General features: G+C 38.4%; 2 protein-coding genes across 2 annotated transcripts in view; both read left to right on the top strand.

Annotated features, from left to right (window-relative positions):
* LOC132721599 (uncharacterized) overlaps positions 1–23,387 on the top strand; it is a 99,074-nt gene extending 75,687 nt beyond the window's left edge. Inside the window, exon 18 of the mRNA XM_060705918.1 lies at positions 23,192–23,387. Within this exon, the coding sequence (XP_060561901.1) occupies positions 23,192–23,387 (196 nt within the window). The remainder of the gene's footprint in view (positions 1–23,191) is intronic.
* Positions 508–5,313, top strand: LOC132721602 (uncharacterized). The gene is made up of 6 exons (XM_060705922.1): positions 508–2,394; positions 2,850–3,135; positions 3,389–3,505; positions 3,660–3,762; positions 4,091–4,246; positions 4,463–5,313. The coding sequence occupies exons 1-6, from the start codon at positions 1,624–1,626 to the stop codon at positions 4,755–4,757; spliced, it is 1,728 nt and encodes a 575-aa protein (XP_060561905.1). The 5' UTR covers positions 508–1,623; the 3' UTR covers positions 4,758–5,313.
* Positions 23,388–25,123: the final 1,736 nt, after the last annotated feature.

Genomic DNA, 25,123 nt, shown 5'->3' with positions numbered 1-25,123 from the left:
AATTTGGAGCAATGCAAAATTATATACCAGATGATAATCCAGATGAAAAATTGTTACTATGGCAACAGTGATTTGTCTGATAATTTGAGATCATGATGATTTTATTATGCCCCCACAGAGTGGGAGCATATAGCATTGCACTTGTCCGTCCGTACGTCCGTCCGTCTGTCCGTACATCCCAAAATCTTGTGAACGCAACTCCTCTTAAACCGGATGGCAGATTTTGCTTAAACTTCCAGGGATGAACAACCTTAATGTGTAGATGGTAGTAAAGGAAGGAATTTTCGCTGCGACCAAATTTAAGAGAATTATGGCCCTTTGTTGATTTTTTCACCATATACCATATAGAAATTTTGTGAACGCAACTCCTCTTAAACCAGATGGCAGATTTTGCTTAAACTTCCAGGGATGAACAACCTTAATGTGTAGATGGTAGTAAAGGAAGGAATTTTTGCTGCGGCCAAATTTAACAGAATTATGGCCCTTTGTTGATTTTTTCACTATATACCATATGGGCGCCGTCATGACATTTTGTACCTTCGGACAAGTTTTTCAAACACCGGTTAAAAGTCCGCGAAATTGTTCGCAGTTTATGACGGCTTTTCAAGTACCTTGTTGTCGCTAGATCATGATTTTCCGTGTTTTGTAGGCGGAATTTAGACACCATGTCTGAGAAGAATGATTTTCAGGTATTTTTGTATCTTTTTATGATTTAAAAAACAAAAAATACAAAGATTTAAAGTGCAAAACTAGATTTTTTAATTTTTTTTAAGATGTTGCGTCTGCTGTCAAATTTGACAGATGATTTGAGCGCTTCAGTTAAAAAATGAGTTTATTTATGGTGAAATCATGTTTTTATTCGTCAACTTGCATCCTGCATGTAATATATAGAACAAAGTATTTAGCAGTTTAAGTTTAAGATGCAAATTTTATCGAATAATCCCGATTTTCAGTGGTTTTACTTCATAGCAACAGTATATACAAAGGAATTGCCTCCCTTCATAACATAGTTACAGACCAAGAGTAATCGTTCATGTTATCGATCGATTTACTGTACTATGGAATTATAATAATACAATCAATACTAATGTCTCTGTAGCGCAGTCAGGAGAGTGAAGGACTGACGACTTAGAGGACCGAAGTTCGAAACCTCGCACCTCCTTTTTTTTTTCTTTTTTAAATTTTCTTTATGGTATGCATAGAGTAAATAAATTGTACATGTAACAGTGCTTCATAGATATTTTGTAAGAAGGGAAGAAATATTTTTTAAGGAATAGATATATTACCTCATTTACTATCTTACCTGAGTTATTTTAACTGGATAACTGGGACAACATATAATATCATTTTATATTTTATTCTAGATTATATCGATTATAACTATCATCGATCATACAATTTTATCAAAAGATTATTATTATTATTTTTTACTTTATTTTAACGCAGGAATTAGATGAGTTATATGAGGAATTTGGCATTGTTAATGAGACAGTCGAGAAGGGGCCACATGCACATGTAACAGAGGACGAATTAAATGGTGATTGGGGAGACGATGATGACGACCAACATGCAGAGTCAATCATAGGGCGTGTCCATGAGTTTGTCTACAGTGCTGCAGAGAACATGCCGGAAGGATCAGATGAGGAGAGGGGCGAGGGCGATTTAGAATCAGAGTCGGACGATAATGATGTCACAAGTGTACAATGTAAGTGTAAAACCAATTGTTTGACGCAGTTTGATGCTGAACACATTCAAGGGCATATTTTGTCTCTCAGGGAAATGGAGAAAGACCAAAAGGAGATGTTTGTTATGGGAAGTCTGTTGAAAATAGGTGCACAGGAAACCAGGAAAGGTAAACGTAAACGAGTTAGATATAGATATACATTTGATGGCAAAACTGTCTGTAAATCTGTGTTCTGCCACGTTAATGATATTGGGCAGAGGACTGTTAAATCTTTACTGAAACATTTAAATTCAAATGGACCGGTGCCGCGAATACATGGGAATACCGGGAGAAAGCCAGGCCATGCAGTTAAGTACGAGGACGTGCGTTTCTGTGTTGATTTCCTGGTATTATATGCAGAAATCAACGGGTTATCAATGCCAGCAGCACCACGCGGAGCAGACGAGGCTGCACCTGTTCTATTACCATGTAATACTACAAAAGTGGATTTACATTCAAAATACCAACAAGCATGTGTAGAAGCCGGCGTAAGAGTTCTTGGTATAACTACATTTAAATGTGTTTGGAAGCAATGCCTTCCACACATTAAGATAATGACGGCAAAAGATGACGTTTGTCATAAGTGCGAGATGATAAGGAAAAGGGTGGCTGATGCTATACATGAGGTGGACAAACTTGAGGCAGCAAACGCTTTACGAGAACATATACAGGTAATATTAATTATATCATACTGACTTCCATCTACAAATATGCGTTACTAAAATTTAAAATCCGTTCGACAGCGGAATTTAATCTGACTTTAACACCTATTACGCTTAATTAATCAAAACAAGTCTGCAATTTTCATGTCATTTTGTTGTTATTAATGCTTTCAAGGATCACCTTTTTCCAGATGTTTATTAGTAACACTGATTTTTCCTTGCAAAGTTCTTGCGGTAATTATTTGTCTGCGTAATGGAACCATACTTTTGAAATTATTGACATATCAATTGAATTATAGTTTGATACATGTGATACAAAATTTGCTATAAACAACTTAACATTTATTAAGATAATATTTGTGTTAACTAGCATTACATGTTTATAGATATTTTATTGTAAGGTTAATAATTATAGAGTTGGAGTGATTTGTTTATATTTTTGTTTATTTACACAAACTATGTAGGATGCCCAGAGGGAGCGACAGGTTTATAGACAGACTATAGAAGAGGCTCGTGAGGAAATGAGGCACACATCAGTCACAGTCAATCGACCTGCCCAGGCATGCACTAGTGATTTATCAAAAGTGCACTATACTTTCGACTATTCTCAAAATGTGACTATACCACACCATAGTCAACAAATGGGCCCTTTGTATTTTGTTACTGGCAGGAAAATACAAATTTTTGGCGTCCGTGTTGATTCTGTGTCACAACAATATAATTACCTTATAGACGAGGATGAATCAATTGGTATGTTAAGAATAAATAAATAAATAAATAAATAAATAAATATAATTAAATAAATAAGTAAATAAATAGATAAATAAATAAATAAATAAGTAAATAAATTTAGCTTTTTTTCTATCATTGTCTATAATAGAGATATTTTGCTTTTCAGTATTGTAAAATATTAATTTCATATAAACATATAATAAATAAAATGTCATTTTAAATGTGTGTTGTCGAAATATGAAATATACTTAGAATTAATGTAAATTAACAGGTGCTGATGGTACAGGAACTCACGGGCCAAACTCAGTTATAAGTATGCTACATCATTGCCTCGAAAACCAGGGATTTGGAGAGAAAGCTTGCGTCATGCACGCCGACAACTGTGGTTGTGAGTATTTTTCCGTATTTGTGTTTTTAATTAAATAATAGTATAGCATTGAACATTCCGTTTTATATTCAAAATGCTACATTTTACAAAGCATAATTTTTAATTTATAAGTTTTAGTTCAAATGGTGAAATAAAAATATATTTTTTATTACAGCGCAGAATAAAAATCGCTTTATGTTAGCGTATCTGGCATGGCGAATTCATATGGGGCTCCATGATGAGATAACACTCCTGATGGGAATTCCTGGTCATACAAAGTAATTTATATTTTTAAGTTTTATTTTATTTTATACTCGTATAATGCGAACTTATGTATTTTAGTTTATGACAGTCCTCTACAATAATTCTGGTCGGCACAAAACGAGCATTTGCTATTTTTTATGTGTTTAAATATGTATGTGCTTGCACACCAGCGGGCATGTTTTAGACAATCTGGCCATTAGATTAAAATTAAAACACTGTCGAACAAATCGATTATTCCAGAACAAATCTACTTGCAATCATTATGTTCCTATATAAATAAAAATAAAATCAACATAAACTATAAATAAGCAATTTTTGATATAGTTTTTTATTCGATTTCAGGTGTCTTGTGGATGGAGGATTTGGACATATCAAGAAGCTGTATAGGCGCACGGACTGCGACAGTATTTCGCAGGTGGCATCTGTCGTGAGAAAGTCTGCTTCAAGCAATTTCCCCGTGCTCTTCCGCAAGGAGGATGGATGTCAGAATTGGACTTGGTATTCTATTACAAATATTTGAATTTCTAAAATTTACACCCCATTTAAATAAGTTTGTACAATAAAACAGCAAAACAAATTAATAGAGAGCTTAATTCGGCCTCGGCATAAATGCTGGCATATTACTTGTACGTGTATTAATACCTGCTTGTCATTGTAAAATATCAAGTAATTTATGACTGACATATTATTAACTACGTAATACATATATTACAGGTATGACTGGAAGACATTTCTGCCGCGTTTCTTTTTACCATTACGGGGTATACAGCGCTATCACGCTTTCCGTATTACGAAGGATGCTATATACGTGAAAGAACGCTCAACTGACGTAGAGCAGCGGGTCACAATCCTGAAGAGAAATGCTTCAGTACCAGCAGATATTCTCCCTGCAGTTTTGCTACCGGGTGGACTTTCCCGCGCAAGGCAGCAATATCTGTACAAGAATGTACGACCTTTTGTACGTCAGGCGTACCGTGATGTGACGTGCCCACCGTTACGGGAAGAATGACAATTTAGATTTGAATGTACAAATGTATACATGCATTATCTTTGACTGTGTGTTTAGTCCTTATATGTGTTATCAATAAACTAGATATTATTTGAAATAAGAATGATGTATATATTGCAAGTTTTAAAATTTCGTTAGTAATAAATTAACCAATATACTGGGCACATTAGTGCTGATCTGTTTATGTGATTTCTTCTGTTATCTTTTAATATTTATGAATTTGAAGTTTGTAACTTCATAGGACTGTAAAATAAATTCACGTGGAGTTACTGTCTTTATTGATTCTTACAAAATCCATTTTTAAAACAAAGCAATTCAGCAATAAACTACGACGTTCTTAAAAACGTTCAACGTTTAAACAAACGTCGTCGCCGACGTCGAAGCAACACATTGGTCTATGTACATAAAAATATATATCTTTGATATTTTTCAAGATTTTTTCGTCAAATAAAAAGTAAAATCATCTGTAATAATTGGTTTCTATGAAAATTATGAAACCAAAAAATCGAAGAAAATTGCCCGAAGGGTCATTTTGTCGTGACGGCGCTCATATAGAAATTTTGTGAACGCAACTCCTCTTAAACAGGATGGCAGATTTTGCTTAAACTTCCAGGGATGAACAACCTTAATGTGTAGATGGTAGTAAAGGAAGGAATTTATGCTGCGACCAAATTTAACAGAATTATGGCTCTTTGTTGATTTTTTCACTATATACCATATATATGTTGTCAGTGGGGGCATCCGTGTCCTTTGGACACAGTTCTAGTTTTGTTGGGTTTAAAGTGATTCCAAGGCAGTTACTGTAGTGCCCCGGTATTTAATGGTAATTGATACTTACCTGGTGATTTTCATAGATCTATTCTGTGACCTTTTGTTATTTTTTTCTTTTTGTAACAGTAAATAGATTTGCAGCTTTCACTGGCTTCCCGTATAAATCAAGACAGTTGGACTGTTTAAATATTCAGCTCAACTTGCCCTATCTATGCGTTTTGCCAGGATTTCTTAGCTTTTACATCGCACTGTCTTCGTTCAAAATGTAAACAGTTTGTATTTTCACTTTTGCTGCTCCGTTTATCCTAGTCCGTGATGTATTTGTGATAAATCCAGTTTAAATCGTTAATAACACATGTTTTCTTTTATTGTGTGAAGTAACTTGCTTAAAATCCATGTTAAACCTTCCTAATTTATTGATTTAATTTGTAAAGCACTAGCACATTGTTGTTGTACAGGAGGCGGCCATTTTGTTATGACAACTTCCGGTTGTATTGCTACGGACGCCGGTGCACTAAGGATATTTTTTCCGTATCGTTTACATTGTCTTGATTTGAGAATAGATAGCTATGGCCAGCTTGTTAAACTGTAGAAAACGTCCATATCATGTAATTATATTTTATCTTACATTTCTATCATTATTTTTAGTGTCTACTCGGTACAGTTATCAAAATTTTAAGTTTGCATCACTGCTGCAGTAGATGCGCGCTTTTGCTACGTCATTAATGCTGCATTGATGCGTTCTTGTGTTATGCTACAAGAATGATGCATTTATGCATCATTTTGTTGCATGCTACATCGGTAGCACTCAGTTTTGTATAAATACCAGACGTCTTGCTGCGTTCTGGGACTTCAGATATTTTTTTCGGCCTGGGCACCCGTTACTCTAGTAGCTATATTTTAAGAACAATTTAAAGCATTTATTTTTCTAAAAGGTTAGTGTGACTTAACAAAATAGCGAATAGACACTAGACAAAAATTATTAATTGACATTTTTCTTGGTTTAATAAAAGATTTTATATCTTCAAAGAAATATTTTTGTAAGAGAAATCTTATAATGTTTTTGTAGATTTCTCATTGATAAGTAATAATAGTTTTTCTAAATATCTTTAAGTAAACTTGTGCATTTTAAATCATTTATTACATTGCCATATGAGTTTGAGGCTTGTAAGTTCTAAATACAGTGAACAGTAAATTATAAGTTATACATATACTTGCACAAGGGTTTAGCATTCAGTAAATATAGTGGTTAGCCATAGGTTGGTAGATAATTTATTTAATGAGTGTTACTCAAGTTGTTAAAACATGAAACTTTGTTATTAATTTATGAGCATGTTCTGGTTGCTTTAGATTTAACAGAAAATTAAATTGATTATACTTTATCAAGTGCTTGTCTTTTGTCATTGTGTACAAAAATAGATTTTAATTATTATTTACCCATACTGGTTGAGACCCCCCTTTATTGAGTACTGAAGTCCATAGCCCATTTGTTTGCCCTTCACCCTGAAGCCTAAGTCCTGTATCCTGACAATATTGCAAGGGACTCTGAGCATTGGGATAACCAGCCTGGTGAACTGAGCAGTATAAGTGGAGCTGATACCAAGGTCGAGCACTCACACACTCAGTCATCCGGACACTACATTGTCTATAGCATATTGTATTTTACAATACCAAGGCCATCCGGACGCTAGGACCGCTAGCGCATCATATATTTTTAATAAGTGGAGCTGGTATCAAGGTCGAGCACTCACACACTCAGACATCCGGACACTACATTGTCTATAGCATATTGTGTTATACAATACCAAGGCCATCCGGACACCAGGACCGCTAGCGCGTAACATATTTTTGGTGTCAGAAGTGGGATCCTTGATTTTTAAAGGATCCAGTGATACAAACCCGCACGCAAGATCTCGATATGATGGAAAATTACATACCAGGGGATAGTGAAGGGGAGGTATTTTTCAGACGGCAAGATCATGAAGGGTCAACCCATAGCGGATTGTCTAGAGCAAGCAGTTTGCGAACATTGTCCGATGAAGAGGGGTCTTTAACAATTCGGCCATATGAAGGACAAGCGACAAATCCAGGCGCATCTAGATATACAGATGCTGCGGCAAATACTTCACCATTTGTCGCAACTGATCAGTATCAAGCAGGGTCTGATAGGATGTTTAATGAAATAACAGGGGTGTTGAAAGAGGTGGTCGTTGAACTTAAGAACTTGAAGCACCCAGCTCAGCAAAATGGAGTCCCCACTTCTATTCATCGACAAACCGATCCAGGTCGAGGAGATTACGAGCCTCATAGGCGCCAAGACCGTAATACTTGGAATGATCATCAGTATCCCTATGGGAGAGCTGAACCAAGAAGTTATGGGCATGATTTTAATTTCAACTCTGCGGAGCCCATGATGAATGTTGCTCCCAGAAGACCTTACGCGAGGGAAAGCGTGATCCAATCAGGTAGGAGGTATGCGTCCGGAGCTAGGTTGCCAGATACCGTCAAGATTCCATCATTTACAGGAAAAGAGGACTGGCAGGTCTGGATAGCGAGGTTTGAGGCCATAGCAGATAGGTTTGGATGGGGTAACGAAGACAGGTTGGACCAGTTATTGCCCCGCATGGAGGGTCAAGCCGCCCAATTCTTATACGGACAGTTACCAAGGCACCTTATAAATGACTATGAAGAGCTTGTTAGAGAGATGAACAATAGATTTCGTGTCGTTGAAACTACTCGATCGTTTGCTGCCAAATTTAGTCGTAGAAATCAGAAGTCAGGAGAGACTGCCGAAGATTATGCAGCTGACCTGAAAATGCTTTACGACAAAGCTCATGGGTATCGCGATAGGCGAACCAGGGATGAAGACCTAGTCAGGAGGTTTCTTGATGGACTTCGCGATGAAGAGGTACGGTTCGAAATCGAATTCCATAAGGAGCCCGAAACAATTGACGAAGCGGTATACCATGTTGTCAATTTTGTGCAGACACGGAACAGTGTAGGCTCTGACAGGAAATATAGGGCTGCGAGGCGTGCGATACAGAGAAGCGAGGACTCAGATATCGACTTTGGAAGTCCGAGCGAGAGTCTTTGTAGGGTTCCGGAGAAAGTGGTGCCATGGTCTAGACCTCCAACTGAAGGCGATAGATGTCATTCAAGCAGTAGCGGTAGTCGGCAAGTCCAAAATAAGCAAGAAGAGATGTTGGCTAGCATTTTGGAAAGACTCGATAGGTTGGAAGGGACAGGTAGATCTGCAGCTCAGCAGCCTAAAAGAGACCAGTTACCTCGAAATAGTAACTCGGTGGAGTGTTTTAACTGCCATGCCATGGGGCACTATGCGAGGAACTGCCCTCAAAAGAGACCAAGGGTAAATGTTGAACCTTCACATAATGTGAAAAGAAGTGAAGGTAGGGGTCAAAATGGTTCGGGTAATAAAGTGGATTTAAACTTCAAGGGACCAGCCCCGGTGGCCGGGAGGCGGTCCAACTAGAGATAGAAGGCCATGATAGTAAGGGGGTAATGGGAGAAGCTGAGGATAAAGTAAAGTTAGGGAGGAAAAATAGGACTGCGAAGCGAAGGTTAAGTGAAGGATTGTATGTTAACGGATCCATACAAGGGGTTAACATCCTGTTCACAGCGGACACAGGGGCTGTCAGGACTGTGATATCGTCGAGGGTGTTCGAGGCTATGGATGAGGGCGTGAGGCCCAAGTTAACTAAATCTGGTAACCTTCGCGGGGCAAATGGCTTACCGATAGCAGAGTTCGGAAAGGCGGAATTTACTTTGAAGCTCGGCAGTTACGAGCTTACTCATGAGGTTGTCGTGGCTGACATCGAGGATGATGCGCTTCTTGGGTTTGACATTCTCATGGGTGGAGAGAAGGGACCGGCTGACCTTCTCTTGAGTAAAGGTCTGATAATTATTGATGGGGTACAAATACCATGCCAAAAGATTGGTGGGATGAAAGGGCCTAGGCGAGTGACCGTGGCCGATGATATAAGCCTTCCGGGTAGAGCTGAGACAATAGTTGATGTTTTTGTTGAGAGGCTCGAGTATGATGATCTACTGAGGGATTGCGAATATCTAGTTGAACCAAATGAAAATTTCAAAGAGCGATATAATTTACTGATGGCCTCTACACTGATCGATATTAATTGCGGTCCCACTTGTAAGGTGCGAATAATGAATCCTTTTCCGGTAGATGTAACTTTGTAGCAGGATGCTTGTATCGGCGAGGCTGAGCAAATCGAGAGAATAGTGAGTGTGTTACAGGGTCCGTACAGTCTTAAAAAGTGCTTAAATTTCAGTCCCTTTCTTAAAAAGTGCTTAAAAATGATAAAAAGTGCTTAAAAGTCCTTGAATTTGATTATTCTCTTGAAAAGTGCTTAAAAAAGTGCTTAAATTCGCTACAAATGTGCTTGAAAATGATTGAATGACAGATAAGTGTCAGTAAAAATCAACAGTTACCAAAAAAAAACCAATAAAAAAAGATCTTGTTCAGTACCAAAATCAATGTTTGCTCAATGTAACAGACACAAATTGCAGTTAATTTGAACTTCACTGCAACCCCTCTATAATGCTCATGTTGTGTTCCAAGGTTTCAACACAGAATTTAGCTAGATTCTGATATGTAGCCCTCATCGCAAGATCATCGCAATACCCCACTCACTGCGATTTTGTATAGTGCTAATGATTTTTACTTAACCATTCAATGAATATTGACATTATTTTTGTAAGACAATTTACTAATGTAGATATATATCATATTATCATGTTATAGTATTTATATTTAAAAGAAACGGAAAACCTACAAAAGAGCGTGATATATTGAAGTTAGGGTTTTAACAGGGGGCCATAAAACAGGGTGGCAGTTCAGTATCTTTCTTGTTATTCTATAGGAACTGTTAAAGTGTACTGTAGCCAGAAAATGTGTTTTCAACAAAAAATGACTTATAAATTAATACTGGTTAAACATTGTGTAGGATAGACACGCAACAAATTGTGCTTGAAAAATGGAAAAACATGCTTAAAAAGTGCTTAAAAAGTCCTTGAATTTTGATACTGGATGTCTGTACGAACCCTGTGTTAGCCGAGAGAGAGCATGATGACGAGGAAGAAAACCTGAATAGAGTTCGAAGAGTGGGTCCGAAGGGGAACAGTGATCCGGGTGTTAGGGCCAATGCCGAGATGGTGAATAAAGGTGATGTACCAGTCCACCTATTGAGCCTTTATGAGAAGGCGACAAAAGGCAAGAGCACTTATGAGAAGGTTCGGGTTAAGAACCTCCTGTGCAAGCATAGTGGTACATTTTTCTAAGGATGAATGGGACTTGGGAGTAACTTCGTTGTTGAGCATTCTATTGATACAGGCGATGCAGCGCCAGTTAAGCAGAGACCGAGACGTGTGCCCTTGGCGTTTGCTGCTGAAGAAAAGGCCGCGGTTGAGGACTTGCTAAAGAAAGGCGTCATCCGGAAAAGCACTTCGCCTTGGGCGAGCCCAATTGTATTTGTGCGTAAGTAGTCTGGTGCTGTTTGTCCGTGCTTAGATTATAGAAAGGTTAACGCACTTGTCAAGCAAGATGCCTTTCACTGCCCAGAGTCCAGGACTGCCTGGATGCAGTGGCAGGTATGAGCCTCTTTAGTTATTTTGACTTGACCTCGGGTTACTTTCAGATCCCCCTCAAGAAGGAAGATATTCCCAAGACCGCCTTTACATGCAAGTATGGACTGTTTTGAAATGACCAGGATGCCGTTTGGCCTAAGCAACAGCAGCAGTACTTTCCAGAGGACAATGGAATTGGTACTGAAAGATCTTCAATGGCAAACTTGTCTTGTTTATGTTGATGACATTATTGTCTACAGTGCCAGCTTTGATGAACACATGTGTCGTGTTGATACGCTTCTTTCAAGAATAAATAGTGTGGGATTGAAGCTTCGTCCGGAGAAATGTCATCTGCTTCAGACAGAAGTAACCTTCCTTGGTCATATAGTGTCTAAGGACAAATGTCGCAAAAGTGGCGGACTGGCCTAGGCCATCAACTGCGAAACAAGTAAAGCAGTTTGTCGCGACCGCGTCTTATTACAGGCGGTTTATTAAAGACTTTGCGAAGATTGCCAAGCCGTTGACAGAGTTAACTAAGAAAGACACAGTGTTCAATTGGACGTCTGAGTGCCAAATGGCCTTTGAAACTTTAAAGGCAAAGCTCACAGGTGCTGACATCATGGGCTACCCTTTAAAGGAAGGAGTAGACTTTTACCTAGATGTTGATGCGTCGAGGGTTGGGCTGGGAGGAGTGTTGTCACAGCTGCAGTCTGGTCGTGAGAGAGTCATCGCCTATGCCAGCAGGTCAATGAACAAGGCCGAGCGTAATATTGTGTAACGGAAAAGGAGTTGCTTGCTGTAGTGTATTACATTCAGTATTTCAGGCAATATTTGCTAGGTAGAAAATTTATCGTGAGAAGCGATCACCAAGCCCTAGTATGGTTATTTAGCTTGAAAGAACCGAGTGGGAAAATCGCAAGGTGGATAGAGATACTTGCCGCATACCAGTTTTCGATCCAGTACAGACCTGGTCGACTTCAATCACATTGCGATGCACTATCCAGATGCGAAGATCCAAGGGCATGCACTTGCAGCGAAATTGATACTAGTGAGCCATTAAAGTGCGGGCCTTGCAGTAAATGCCGTAGGCGGGCAGATCTAATGGAGTTGTCCTGGCCTGAGGTGACAGGTGAGCCACCCGGAGATCAAGTAGAACAGGAAAGCATATCTCAAAAGCCGGACACGTCCATGGCACAGATCAGGGCTACGGTTAACAAGAAGGTAGAAAGGCACGTGCCATGGACAGAAGCAACCAGTGCACAAGAGGTCGCAAAGCAACAGGAAATTGACCCAGATATTGCGACAGTATACAAAGCAATGAAGGCAAATATGAAGCCAGACAATTCACAAATGGAGTCTGAAAGCCCTGCAGCCAGACATTATGTGATGATCTGGGACTCATTAGTGCTGTATGAGGGGGTTTTGTGCAAAAAGTTTGAGAAGCAAAATGGCACAGACATATACATACAGCTAATAGTTCCGAGTTTGATGAAAAAACAAATGCTGAAGCAGGCTCATGAAAATTTATTGGCGGGTCACCTTGGTACCAAGAAGACCAAACATAGGATCTTGCAAGGCTATTACTGGTATCAACTGAAAGATGATGTCAAGCTCTTTGTTAGGGGCTGTGATATTTGTGCCGCCAATGCAGATCCAAAGAAGACACCAAAGGCTCCAATGGGACATCTACCAAGTGGTGCTCCCTGGGACGTGCTTGCCATCGACTTTATGGGTCCTTTGCCGATAACCGAAAATGGCAACCGATATGTTATGGTGCTCACTGACCACTTCACGAAATATGCCGAGGTGTTTCCGGTTCCTTCTCAGCAGGCTGATGTTTGCGCACTGAAGATTGCAAATGAGTTCATTGCTAGGTGGGGATGTCCGCTTTCAATCCACTCGGACTTAGGTGCGACATTCGAAAGCAAAATCTTTAGGGAACTTTGCCGCCTGTTTGAGGTGCGGAAAACGCGTACCACGCCACGGAATCCGAAGGCCAATGGACAGTGTGAACGATTTAACCGGAGCCTGATCAAGATGGTTAAAGCATACCTAGTGGAGCAAGATGAGTGGGACAAGTACCTCGGATGCCTCGCTGGTGCTTATAGGTCAGCTCCAAATGAGTCGACAAAGCTCACGCCAAACCTTATGTGCCTTGGTAGGGAGGTAAGGATGCCTGTGGATTTAGTTCACGGATATGCGTTGCATAATGAACCAAAATCAGAAGTTGAGCACGTGCAAGATATACGTGATCACATGTTAAGAGCGCACAAGGTGGCACGGAGATATCTTAAAGTGAGCGCTCAGAGAAGCAAAGACCGATATGACATCAAAGCCTCTTTAACTAACTATAAAGTTGGAGATGTGGTGTGGTTATTACATGAAGCGAGAAAAGTTGGCGTTACCCCAAAACTTGAAAAGAAATTTGACGGACCATGTATTGTTGTACAAAAACTGTCGCCGATAACTTTTAAAATACAAATTAATCAAAAAGGTGAACAAAGATTAGCCCATCATGACAAATTGAAAGTGTATGAGGGTACTAATAGGCCTAAATGGGTGAAGGCATTACTTAAAAAGCTTAAATAGGTTAAAATAATGTAGAGTAACACACATAGTAGCCAGTAGGTAGAAACCACCACAGCAGTAGAGGTAAAGGAGCCATAAGTACAAGAGTAGCAATCTTAATGAAAGTGCAAGGGGTTTTGGAAGGGAAAAACTAATTTGGGAACACTGGAACCGACAAGCCTTAAACTCTTCATGTATTGCTGAGGGATTCCTTAAAGTAAAAGCCCCCTTATTTTTGTATATTGCAGGCTGTCATGGACGCTAGACGCTCTGGGAGAAGACTTTACACTTGTCTGCATTGTGAGAGGGGTCAGAGGGTGCATGTATCTGAGCGTTACCGGATGACGATACATGTGTACCGCAATCATATGGCTTTGGATCAAGCACCATTCTTTTGTTCACTGTGCCAGTTCCGGTGTATGACGATGGGGGTGCTTGAGAAGCATGCGCTTCAGCCGAAGCATCTGTCTGACGCTAGCATGAGGGGAGGCGAGGCTCGCAGGTTCCTTGGGCAAAACCATACCCCTACAGACAAGAGGCAGATCTCCGTACCCGGGTACGATCCAACGATGCCGGAGTACACGCCTACAGGTTTGTCTGGCCAGGCAAACCTGTTCAAGCCAGCAGTGCCTAAGAGTCCGTCAGGTATGGTCGGAGTTCCTGAGAGAAGCCCTTTGATACGAAGCAAGGCAGTGACAGCTACCACAGCAACTCTTCCTGTGTACCAGTCAAGTGCTACAGTGAGCAGCCCTTTCATGCCTATTAGACCAGCTGTGTCATCGGCCTCTTCCACTTCTGTTTTCACAGCAGTGAGCACGTCACCATATGTTCCTGCTGATTACCAGTATGTGCCATCATTTGGGGATTCATTGACAAATGCTAGTCTGGATACGTTATTGAGCTTTCCGACCCTGACGACAACTTCTGCTCCAGCAACAACAACAACTACAGTCGCTAGTGTCATGTCTGCTGTCAAGGAGACACTCAACACCCCAGTGATCCACAGGACACCCTTGGATTTTTACCAGTACACCGGAAGTGGAAGACATCAGTGAGCAACTTCTAGGCAGGGATGAGAGTGAGTCTTGTTTCTCACCAGTAACAACCAGGGTTGATAAAGGGTCACAGACCAAGGTTACTCACACTAAGACGGACCTGACCCCTACAGCGTCATCAATGGCCATAACCCAGCTCTCGGAAACCATAAGAATTGGTATGGAGAAGATTTACCAGGCACTGGAGAGAAACAGCCGACGAATTGAGGAGGTGAATCGTACAATGGGAACGGTTGCAGATTCAATCACTAGGATGGAGCGGTCCGTGGATAATGTTGTTATGCGGCAAAGTGTCCAGGGCCGCCGAAGTGAGAGCTCAGATTCGGGTAACAAGAAGCCACGTCTAGAGTCAAAGGAGAACCGCCCGCCCAAAATGCAATCGATAGTGAAGGACCCAAAAAGATCGGGGAAATGAACTTATAACTTGGATAATTATATTGTGAACTATTAATTGTGAACTTACCACAATTTCGTTTAATCTTAAGATTGGTAAACGTAATATTTCGGTGGAATGGACGTTTAACTACTACCGGTGAAAGACTTATATTGTGTTCTACTATATACTTCAAACTTATTAGTGCTTCATAGTGAAATTAAATTATTGGACTTATTAAATAGTGAAAAGTTTAACGCGCTGAAGGAACTTTCATTCATATAAATGGACTATATAGATTCTGTGAAACAGTGTTGATTATTTAATCAAAATATTTTATCTAGTCATTTTATTTTAGAATGTGATATTTAATTTATCATGAACTTGTTTTTAAATGTTATTGATTGTGTATATTGTATGCATATTAAGATGTCTTTATTTACTTACCTGTTAATAATTTGTAGTTAAATACCAGCAACAGGAGTTGCTGCATCTGAAGTCAGGGGTAATGTAGTGCCCCGGTATTTAAATGGTAATTGATACCTACCTGGTGATTTTCATAGATCTATTCTGTGACCTTTTGTTATTTTTTTCTTTTTGTAACAGTAAATAGATTTGCAGCTTTCACTGGCTTCCCGTATAAATCAAGACAGTTGGACTGTTTAAATATTCAGCTCAACTTGCCCTATCTATGTGTTTTTGCCAGGATTTCTTAGCTTTTACATCGCACTGTCTTCGTTCAAAATGTAAACAGTTTGTATTTTCACTTTTGCTGCTCCGTTTATCCTAGTCCGTGATGTATTTGTGATAAATCCAGTTTAAATCGTTAATAACACATGTTTTCTTTTATTGTGTGAAGTAACTTGCTTAAGGTGACAACGGAGTCAATTATCTCTGAAAATACCTAAAATGAGATTTTTTGCTTAGTAGATTTATCAACCTTTTCTGAACACATTCGTGATTTAATTTTGGAAGCAGTTAGTCCAAAAAATGTGTTTTTAAACGTTTTAAAACGGTACCTGTATCATTTTTATCTGCTATTCGCGTAACCTGTCAGTTATAGATAACGCTCCGCCCCCTGTTGAGGCATCAATGAGGGAAATCGGTAGTTCCATATATCCGTGAATTACCGGTCCATACTGGTCCATACTACTCGTAATTCATGTATCGTACAAATACCGTACATCTTTTATGAATATCGTTTACGTTTTATTTGGCATTTTTTATTAAATAAGAAATTGTCGGCCAAAGTACGTAACATAATGTATGAAACATAGATAATTAAGCATAGCGGCAAATCGCACGACCACGGGGTTGATTAAAAATATAGTTGCTAAAATATCCATAATGTGTGAAAATAATTTGTCTGTCCCGTTAATCTGATAGATATTATATTGAGTTTATGGACTTTAGTACGGATTCAACGGCTTGCTTAACATTCAACCTCGTTTTCTAACAATGTCAAGTAAAACAACAACAAAAACAGACAACATTTTTTATGTGAACGCCTATATGACTTGTGGTAAGGTGTCCCTGACAAATTTCTAAACCATTTTAGATTGTTTAAGGATGATTATTTCTCTATGAATCAATAAAAAAGATATTAATATATATTATCAGTGAATGCTTTGAATAAATTGTTCGCCAGTAAATCGAACACAGTACTAATAAACCTGGGACAAATTATGGAATTTATTGTTTATCCCAGTAGAAACTGGATCTCTATGCCTTGCATAGATGATTTTCATGATAATAGAAGTCAAGAATGTCAGATCATAATGATCGAGTGATACCTTTCATTTCTAAAATATGTGAAGCATTTATATCAATTTGGAGGAAAAATATATAATATCCCGTTCTTATTTGTACATCTACCATGGCCTTTAAAATACCGTCAGAAGCTCAGTTTTTTGTTATTTTAATGGAATTTCATACACGAATACACATACAGAGTGACACTGCTATAATATAATAATAATGCTGAAACAATTAAATACCCCGCTAGCGTTGCGCAAATACGTTCCATTTCCCCCCACCGAGTGCCTCAAATTTTACCGAAAGTCACGTGACATGTGCGACGACAGTAAATCACGTTAAGATTTGAAGAAATTTCTGTTATAAACTGATATTAATCATTAACTTTTTAATTGGTCAGATGTCACTGGGTCATAAAATGTTGTTAGAGTATGTTACCGCAACCTGTGACCCTCTCTGGTGCGATATTTGTGTATTATGCAATTATTTAGCATGAAACTTAGGGGTCCGAGAGAGAACAGCCGATTATGACACTTCGTTTGATGCGGGTCGGACTAACTTTGAATCGGCATAACTTTTTTAATAATCAAACAATTAACATGCGGTTTAAAGCACATGAAAAGGAATTCATTTACGGAGGGAACCGTGTCAGGGAATTTTGTTTGCTCATTCAGCGACTTAATTATCTTTAATTACGTAATATGTATGGTGAAAAAAGTCGCATAAAATGTTTGACGTTACGTAATATTTTTTTGAGAAAAGATAGAAAAAATTTGAGACACGGTTCCCCAGATATTATAAGTATGTTTATTTTCCAAAAGTTTGATAACAAAAAAATAAAAAATGACTTTGATATGACGATTTAAAATTTTAGGATTTTTATTAAAAATCAATCATTTACAAAGGCATTTTTTTTCAAATATGTTATTTTTTATGATGATCAGCGACATTTAATGCACAAAGATTAAATAAATAACAATTATTACTAAAATAAGTTGGTTTAAATGACATTTATGTGAGTCCCACGGAAAGTGTCTGTTGTCACCTTAAAATCCATGTTAAACCTTCCTAATTTATTGATTTAATTTGTAAAGCACTTGCACATTGTTGTTGTACAGGAGGCGGCCATTTTGTTATGACAACTTCCGGTTGTATTGCTACGGACGCCGGTGCACTAAGGATATTTTTTCCGTATCGTTTATATTGTCTTGATTTGAGAATAGATAGCTATGGCCAGCTTGTTAAACTGTAGAAAACGTCCATATCATGTAATTATTTTTGTCTTACATTTCTATCATTATTTCTAGTGTCTACATGGTACAGTTATCAAAATTTTAAGTTTGCATCACTGCTGCAGTAGATGCGCGCTTTAGCTACGTCATTAATGCTGCATTGATGCGTTCTTGTGTTATGCTACAAGAATGATGCATTTATGCATCATTTTGTTGCATGCTACATCGGTAGCACTCAGTTTTTGTATAAATACCAGACTTCTTGCTGCGTTCGGGGACTTCAGATATTTTTTCGGCCTGGGCATCCGTTACTCTAGTAGCTATATTTTAAGAACAATTTAAAGCATTGATTTTTCTTAAAGGTTAGTGTGACTTAACAAAATAGCGAATAGACACTAGACAAAAATTATTGATTGTCATTTTTCTTGGTTTAATAAAAGATTTTATATCTTCAAAGAAATATTTTTGTAAGAGAAATCTTATAATGTTTTTGTAGGTTTCTCATTGATAAGTAATAATAGTTTTTTCTAAATATCTTTAAGTAAACTTGTGCATTTTAAATCATTTATTACATTGTCATATGAGTTTGAGGCTTGTAAGTTCTATATACAGTGAACAGTAAATTATAAGTTATTCATATACTTGCACAAGGGTTTAGCATTTCAGTAAATATAGTGGTTAGCCATAGGTTGGTAGATAATTTATTTAATGAGTGTTACTCAAGTTGTTAAAACATGAAACTTTGTTATTAATTTATGAGCATGTTCTGGTTGCTTTAGATTTAACAGAAAATTAAATTGATTATACTTTATCAAGTGCTTGTCTTTTGTCATTGTGTACGAAAATAGATTTTAATTATTATTTACCCATACTGGTTGAGACCCCCCCCCCCCCTTTATTGAGTACTGAAGTCCATAGCCCATTTGTTTCCCCTTCACCCTGAAGCCTAAGTCCTGTATCCTGACAATATTGCAAGGGACTCTGAGCATTGGGATAACCAGCCTGGTGAACTGAGCAGTATAAGTGGAGCTGATACCAAGGTCGAGCACTCACACATTCAGTCATCCGGACACTACATGGTCTATAGCATATTGTATTTTACAATACCAAGGCCATCCGGACGCTAGGACCGCTAGCGCATCATATATTTTTAATAAGTGGAGCTGGTATCAAGGTCGAGCACTCAGACATCCGGACACTACATTGTCTATAGCATATTGTGTTATACAATACCAAGGCCATCCGGACACCAGGACCGCTAACGCGTAACATTACCTTAACCACAAAGTCAAGCTATGGATGGTTGCACACAAAAATTTTGGCCCTACCCCTTGAAATGTTGTCAGAGTACTGTTATTATACAAATGTGCAACTCCCTTGACTATTCTATAACCCTTTGAGAAAACGTTTTATTGGCTTAGAAGGTGACCACTTGGGTCCAAGAGATATAATTTTTAATTCACATAGCCCTTTTTTTTTAACTGCCGAAAATTGAGAATTGCTGAGCGCTATTTCCATGTGATAGATTTTGGTATGTAGGCCCTACATGTATAAATGTGCCGCATCACGACAAAACCAACATAGTGGGTTTGCGACCAGCATGGATCCAGACCAGCCTGCGCATCCACGCAGTCTGATCAGGATCCATGCTGTTCCCTAACCAACTCTATTTCAAGTGGAGAAACTGACAGCGAACAGCATGGATCCTGATCAGACTGCGCAGTAGTGCAGGCTGGTCTGGATCCATGCTGGTCGCAAACACACTATGTTGGTTTTGTCGTGACGCGACTCAAATGTGTCTTACATTTTGAGTACTTGGTAGAACTACTTAAAGCACATTGATTGGTCAGTAACATTGATAATGTCCATTAATTAAGAACAGGTCATTATCTGATGAAAGTACAAGAATGAAACATGGCCTTTTGATGTAGAAACAATCATAATAAAAAATAGCTACATAAAAAAGCAATTTATAGAGTAACTCTGCTTGTCCTCTGGTCTAGTTGTGGGTCTCATTTATTGACAATAATGACAAAGTTTTAATTATTGCTCCTCCATAGTTGAGTGTTAGAAAGTCACTGCCATTTAATTGTTCATTGACAATGTACTCATTTACCATTAGAGATGTCTTACAAATATCTTAAAACCTGGGATATTGAAGGTATATTGGGCTGGGGAGGGGGTGGGGGTGGAATCACCCCCATTTTGGAACATTCACCTTATCAAAATGTATACATGAATTTGTTTTATCTTTACTTTAATTTCTTGGCCTGTAACAGTAATATTTGTGCCTTAAGGATTAAGTTAAGTTAATCAGCAGTTTTTGTGTCGCCTCTACGGAGTAGTGGCGACATATAGGGATCACTTCTCCTTCGTCTGTCTGTCCGTCTGTCTGTCCGTCCGTCCGTCACAAAACTTGTCCGGACTACTCCTCATAAACTACTGGTGCAATTTCATCCAAACTTTACAGGAATGATCAGTACCAGGTCTAGTTGTGCATATTGTCAGCATTTTCCGGTTCAATGATTTTTGTCAGAGTTATGGCCCTTTAATAATTTTTAATTTTAAAGTTTGTCCGGACTACTTCTCTTATACCACTCATGCAATTTCAATGAAACTTTACAGGATTGATCTGTAGCTCAAGTCCTTGCGCATATTGCACGGGTTTTCCGGTTGAATGATTTTTAGCCGAGTTATGGCCCTTTGATAAAAAGGTTTCTTTTTCTGTGTGTTGCCAAATACACAAAAGCTTGTCCGGACTACTCCTCATAAACTACTGGTGCAATTTCATCCAAACTTTACAGGAATGATCAGTACCAAGTCTAGTTGTGCATATTGTCAGCATTTTCCGGTTCAATGATTTTTGTCAGAGTTATGGCCCTTTAATAATTTTTAATTTTAAAGTTTGTCCGGACTACTTCTCTTATACCACTCATGCAATTTCAATGAAACTTTACAGGATTGATCTGTAGCTCAAGTCCTTGCGCATATTGCACGGGTTTTCCGGTTGAATGATTTTTAGCCGAGTTATGGCCCTTTGATAAAAAGGTGTTTTTTTTCTGTGTGTTGCCAGATACGCAAAAGCTTGTCGGGACTACTCCTCATAAACTACTGGTGCAATTTTATCCAAACTTTACAGGAATGATCAGTACCAAGTCTAGTTGTGCACTGTCCGTCTGTCTGTCCGTCTGTCAGAAAGTTTGTCCCAACATGAAATTGGCCATCATGAGGCGACACATGTGATTACTGATCGCTCTTGTTTAAATGTATTGTTATTAAGAGCTAGGGGGTGTGGATGGTAGATTGCACTTTCCAGTACCATCCATGAACAGGCTCAATCAAATAGAGCCTGCAACATTTTCAATTTTGCTGTTTTGGGCTTTCTTTAAGAATTCTATTTCTCTCTATTGTAGTTCATTTAAAGGAGAATTGAACAAAAGCTCCACCCCAAAACCCACATTAGTAGAATTTTTGTCCACTATGTCAGTCATAAAAAAGCAATGTTCAGAATAATGTTGCTAATGTCCTCTGGTGATTTATATACATTGTACTTGATCTAGTTGTGGGTCTCATTTATTGACTATAATGACAAAGTTTTTTTATTGCTCCTCCATAGTTAAGTGTTAGAAAGTCACTGCCATTTTATTGTTCTTTGACAATGTACTCATTTACCATTAGAGATGTCTTACAAATATTTTAAAACCTGGGATATTGTGGTTGGGGGAGAAATTACCCTGATTTTAGAACATTCACCTTATCAAAGTGCATATGAAATTGTTTTGTTTTCGGTTTAATTTCTTGGTTTTTCAAATATTTGTGCCACAAGGAAGCTTAAGCTTACCAGCAGTTTTAAATAGAGGTTGAGCTATTGGAGTGTAAAACAAAAGCCCCCCACCCCATACATGTGAATTATTTATTTTTATGCCCCCACAATGTGGGAGCATATAGCGTTGCACTTGTCCGTCCGTCCGTCCGTCCGTACGTACGTCCCGAAATCTTGTGAACGCAACTCCTCTTAAACCGGATGGCAGATTTTGCTTAAACTTACAGGGATGAATAACCTTAATGTGTAGATGGTAGTAAAGGAAGGAATTTTTGCTGCGACCAAATTTAACAGAATTATGGCCCTTTGTTGATTTTTTCACTAGATACTATGTAGAAATTTTGTGAACGCAACTCCTCTTAAACCGGATGGCAGATTTTGCTTAAACTTACAGGGATGAACAACCTTAATGTGTAGATGGTAGTAAAGGAAGGAATTTTCGCTGCGACCAAATTTTACAGAATTATGGCCCTTTGTTGATTTTTTCACTAGATACTATGTAGAAATTTTGTGAACGCAACTCCTCTTAAACTGGATGGCAGATTTTGCTTAAACTTACAGGGATGAACAACCTTAATGTGTAGATGGCAGTAAAGGAAGGAATTTTCGCTGCGACCAAATTTTACAGAATTATGGCCCTTTGTTGATTTTTTCACTATATACTATGTAGAAATTTTGTGAACGCAACTCCTCTTAAACCGGATGGCAGATTTTGCTTAAACTTCCAGGGATTAACAACCTTAAGGTGTAGATGGTAGTAAAGGAAGGAATTTTCGCTGCGACCAAATTTTAAAGAATTATGGCCCTTTGTTGATTTTTTCACTTTATACTATGTAGAAATTTTGTGAACGCAACTCCTCTTAAACCGGATGGCAGATTTTGCTTAAACTTCCAGGGATTAACAACCTTAATGTGTAGATCATAGTAAAGGAAGGATATTTTGCTGCGACCAAATTTAACAGAATTATGGCCGTTTGTTGATTTTTAGTTTTCAACTTGTGGCACATGTAGTCCAAAAAATATTTGACCTAGAGTCATAAGATTGACAGAACAGTGGCGTGTGGGGGCATCAGTGTCCTATGGACACATTTCTAGTTTTTAACATGTATGCCACCCCCAAGTAACAGCTTTTGTCCACTATGCCAGTTTTAGATGAGAGGGCTTTTGTCTTTGTCCCATTCTTTAGATGAAAGTTATGAGAAAATCAGTACTACATGATGATGAATGATATTTAAATATGTTTACGTATTTAACAGTACAGAATACAGTAAAAGGCCTGCACATGCTGGAAATCTCCTACTTAGAGCCATTGGTGAAGTAGTAGTGGCTAGATTCTCCGAGGACCATAATTGGTATAGGGCAAGAATTATAGAAGTGACAGAAGAAAAGGTCAAGGTAACAATCGTTTGTATGACTTTAGTTGATTGTACCTTATTTACTAAATTGCTTTGATGGAATGGATATTGACTGAATTATTGCCCCTATTTGTACTCAGAAAATTCTTGTTGCAACATCAGTCTTTAAAACTACTGAAGGTTTTCACTTAAAACTGAGTACATGTAAAGGAAATATTAAAGTTTAATATTTTATTTATATGACATCTTCCAGTTTCCAAAGTTTTGTTTTTTTCAAGTTTTTTGTTTTTATATTGTATATTCTAGTAAGTATATATCCAAGGACCCCATTGGAAATAAGCCTTTGGGCTTTCACTACTTTTTACTTGCTTCCACTTACATTGTCACATTATATTTAACTGGTAAATTGATATCTAGTCATAAGAGTTTCAGATTTTGTTCTTTATTATAATATTTTATTATTTAATGAGCCTCCTTTCATATTATGTTTGACAAACTTCCGAAATATTTTATTATCCCCCGCCGAAAAGGCGGCGGGGATATAGTAATAGTCTCCGTCCTTCCTTCGTCCGTCCGTCCTTCCGTCCGACATTTTTGTCCGGAGCATATCTCAAAAAGTATTTGAGTTATCAACTTGAAACTTCATAGGTGGATAGACCTTATTGAGGAGGAGTGCAGTGCACAAGAATGATAACTGTACCCTGCATAATTTTTAGCTCACCTGAGCATGGATTTTAGGATTGATGATTGTCCGTCGTCCGTCCGTTCACATTTAGTTGTTAACACTCTAGAGGTCACAATTTTGCCTCAATCATCAAACTTGGTCAGGATGCTTATCTAGTTGATAGCTCGGATGAGTTCGAACATGGGTTGTCTCGGATGAAAAAGTAGGTCACCAGAGCTAAAAATAGAAAAACCTTGTTAACACTCTAGTGGTCACATTTTTGCATCAATCATCATCAAACTTGGTCAAGATGCTTGTCTAGGTGATAGCTCGGATGAGTTCGAACATGGGTCATCTTGGATGAAAAAGTAGGTCACCGGAGCTAAAAATAGAAAAACCTTGTTAACAATCTAGCGGTCACATTTTTGCATCAGTCATCATCAAACTTGGTCAAGATGCTTGTCTAGGTGAAAGCTTGGATGAGTTCGAACATGGGTCATCTCGGATGAAAAACTAAGTCACCGGAGCTAAAAATAGAAAAACCTTGTTAACACTCTAGCGGTCACAATTTTGCCTCAATCATCATCAAACTTGGTCAGGATGCTTATCTAGTTGATAGCTCGGATGAGTTCGAACATGGGTTATCTCGGATGAAAAAGTAGGTCACCGGAGCTAAAAATAGAAAAACCTTGTTAACACTCTAGCGGTCACATTTTTGCATCAATCATCATCAAACTTGGTCAAGATGCTTGTCTAGGTGATAGCTCGGATGAGTTCGAACATGGGTCATCTCGGATGAAAAAGTAGGTCACCGGAGCTAAAAATAGAAAAACTTTGTTTACACTCTAGCGGTCACATTTTTGCATCAGTCATCATCAAACTTGGTCAAGATGCTTGTCTAGGTGATAGCTCGGATGAGTTCGAACATGGGTCATCTCGGATGAAAAAGTAGGTCACCGGAGCTAAAAATAGAAAAACCTTGTTAACACTCTAGAGGTCACAATTTTGCCTCAATCATCATCAAACTTGGTCAGGATGCTTATCTAGTTGATAGCTCGGATGAGTTCGAACATGGGTTATCTCGGATGAAAAAGTAGGTCACCAGAGCTAAAAATAGAAAAACCTTGTTAACACTCTAGCGGTCACATTTTTGCATCAATCATCATTAA

Source organism: Ruditapes philippinarum, unplaced genomic scaffold (genome assembly GCF_026571515.1).
Source record: "Ruditapes philippinarum isolate M1 unplaced genomic scaffold, ASM2657151v2 ctg1656_1_1_1_1, whole genome shotgun sequence".
Lineage (NCBI taxonomy): Eukaryota > Metazoa > Mollusca > Bivalvia > Venerida > Veneridae > Ruditapes > Ruditapes philippinarum.
The sequence above is the reverse complement of the archived record's forward strand: the minus strand, read 5'-3'. Positions and strand labels throughout refer to the sequence as shown.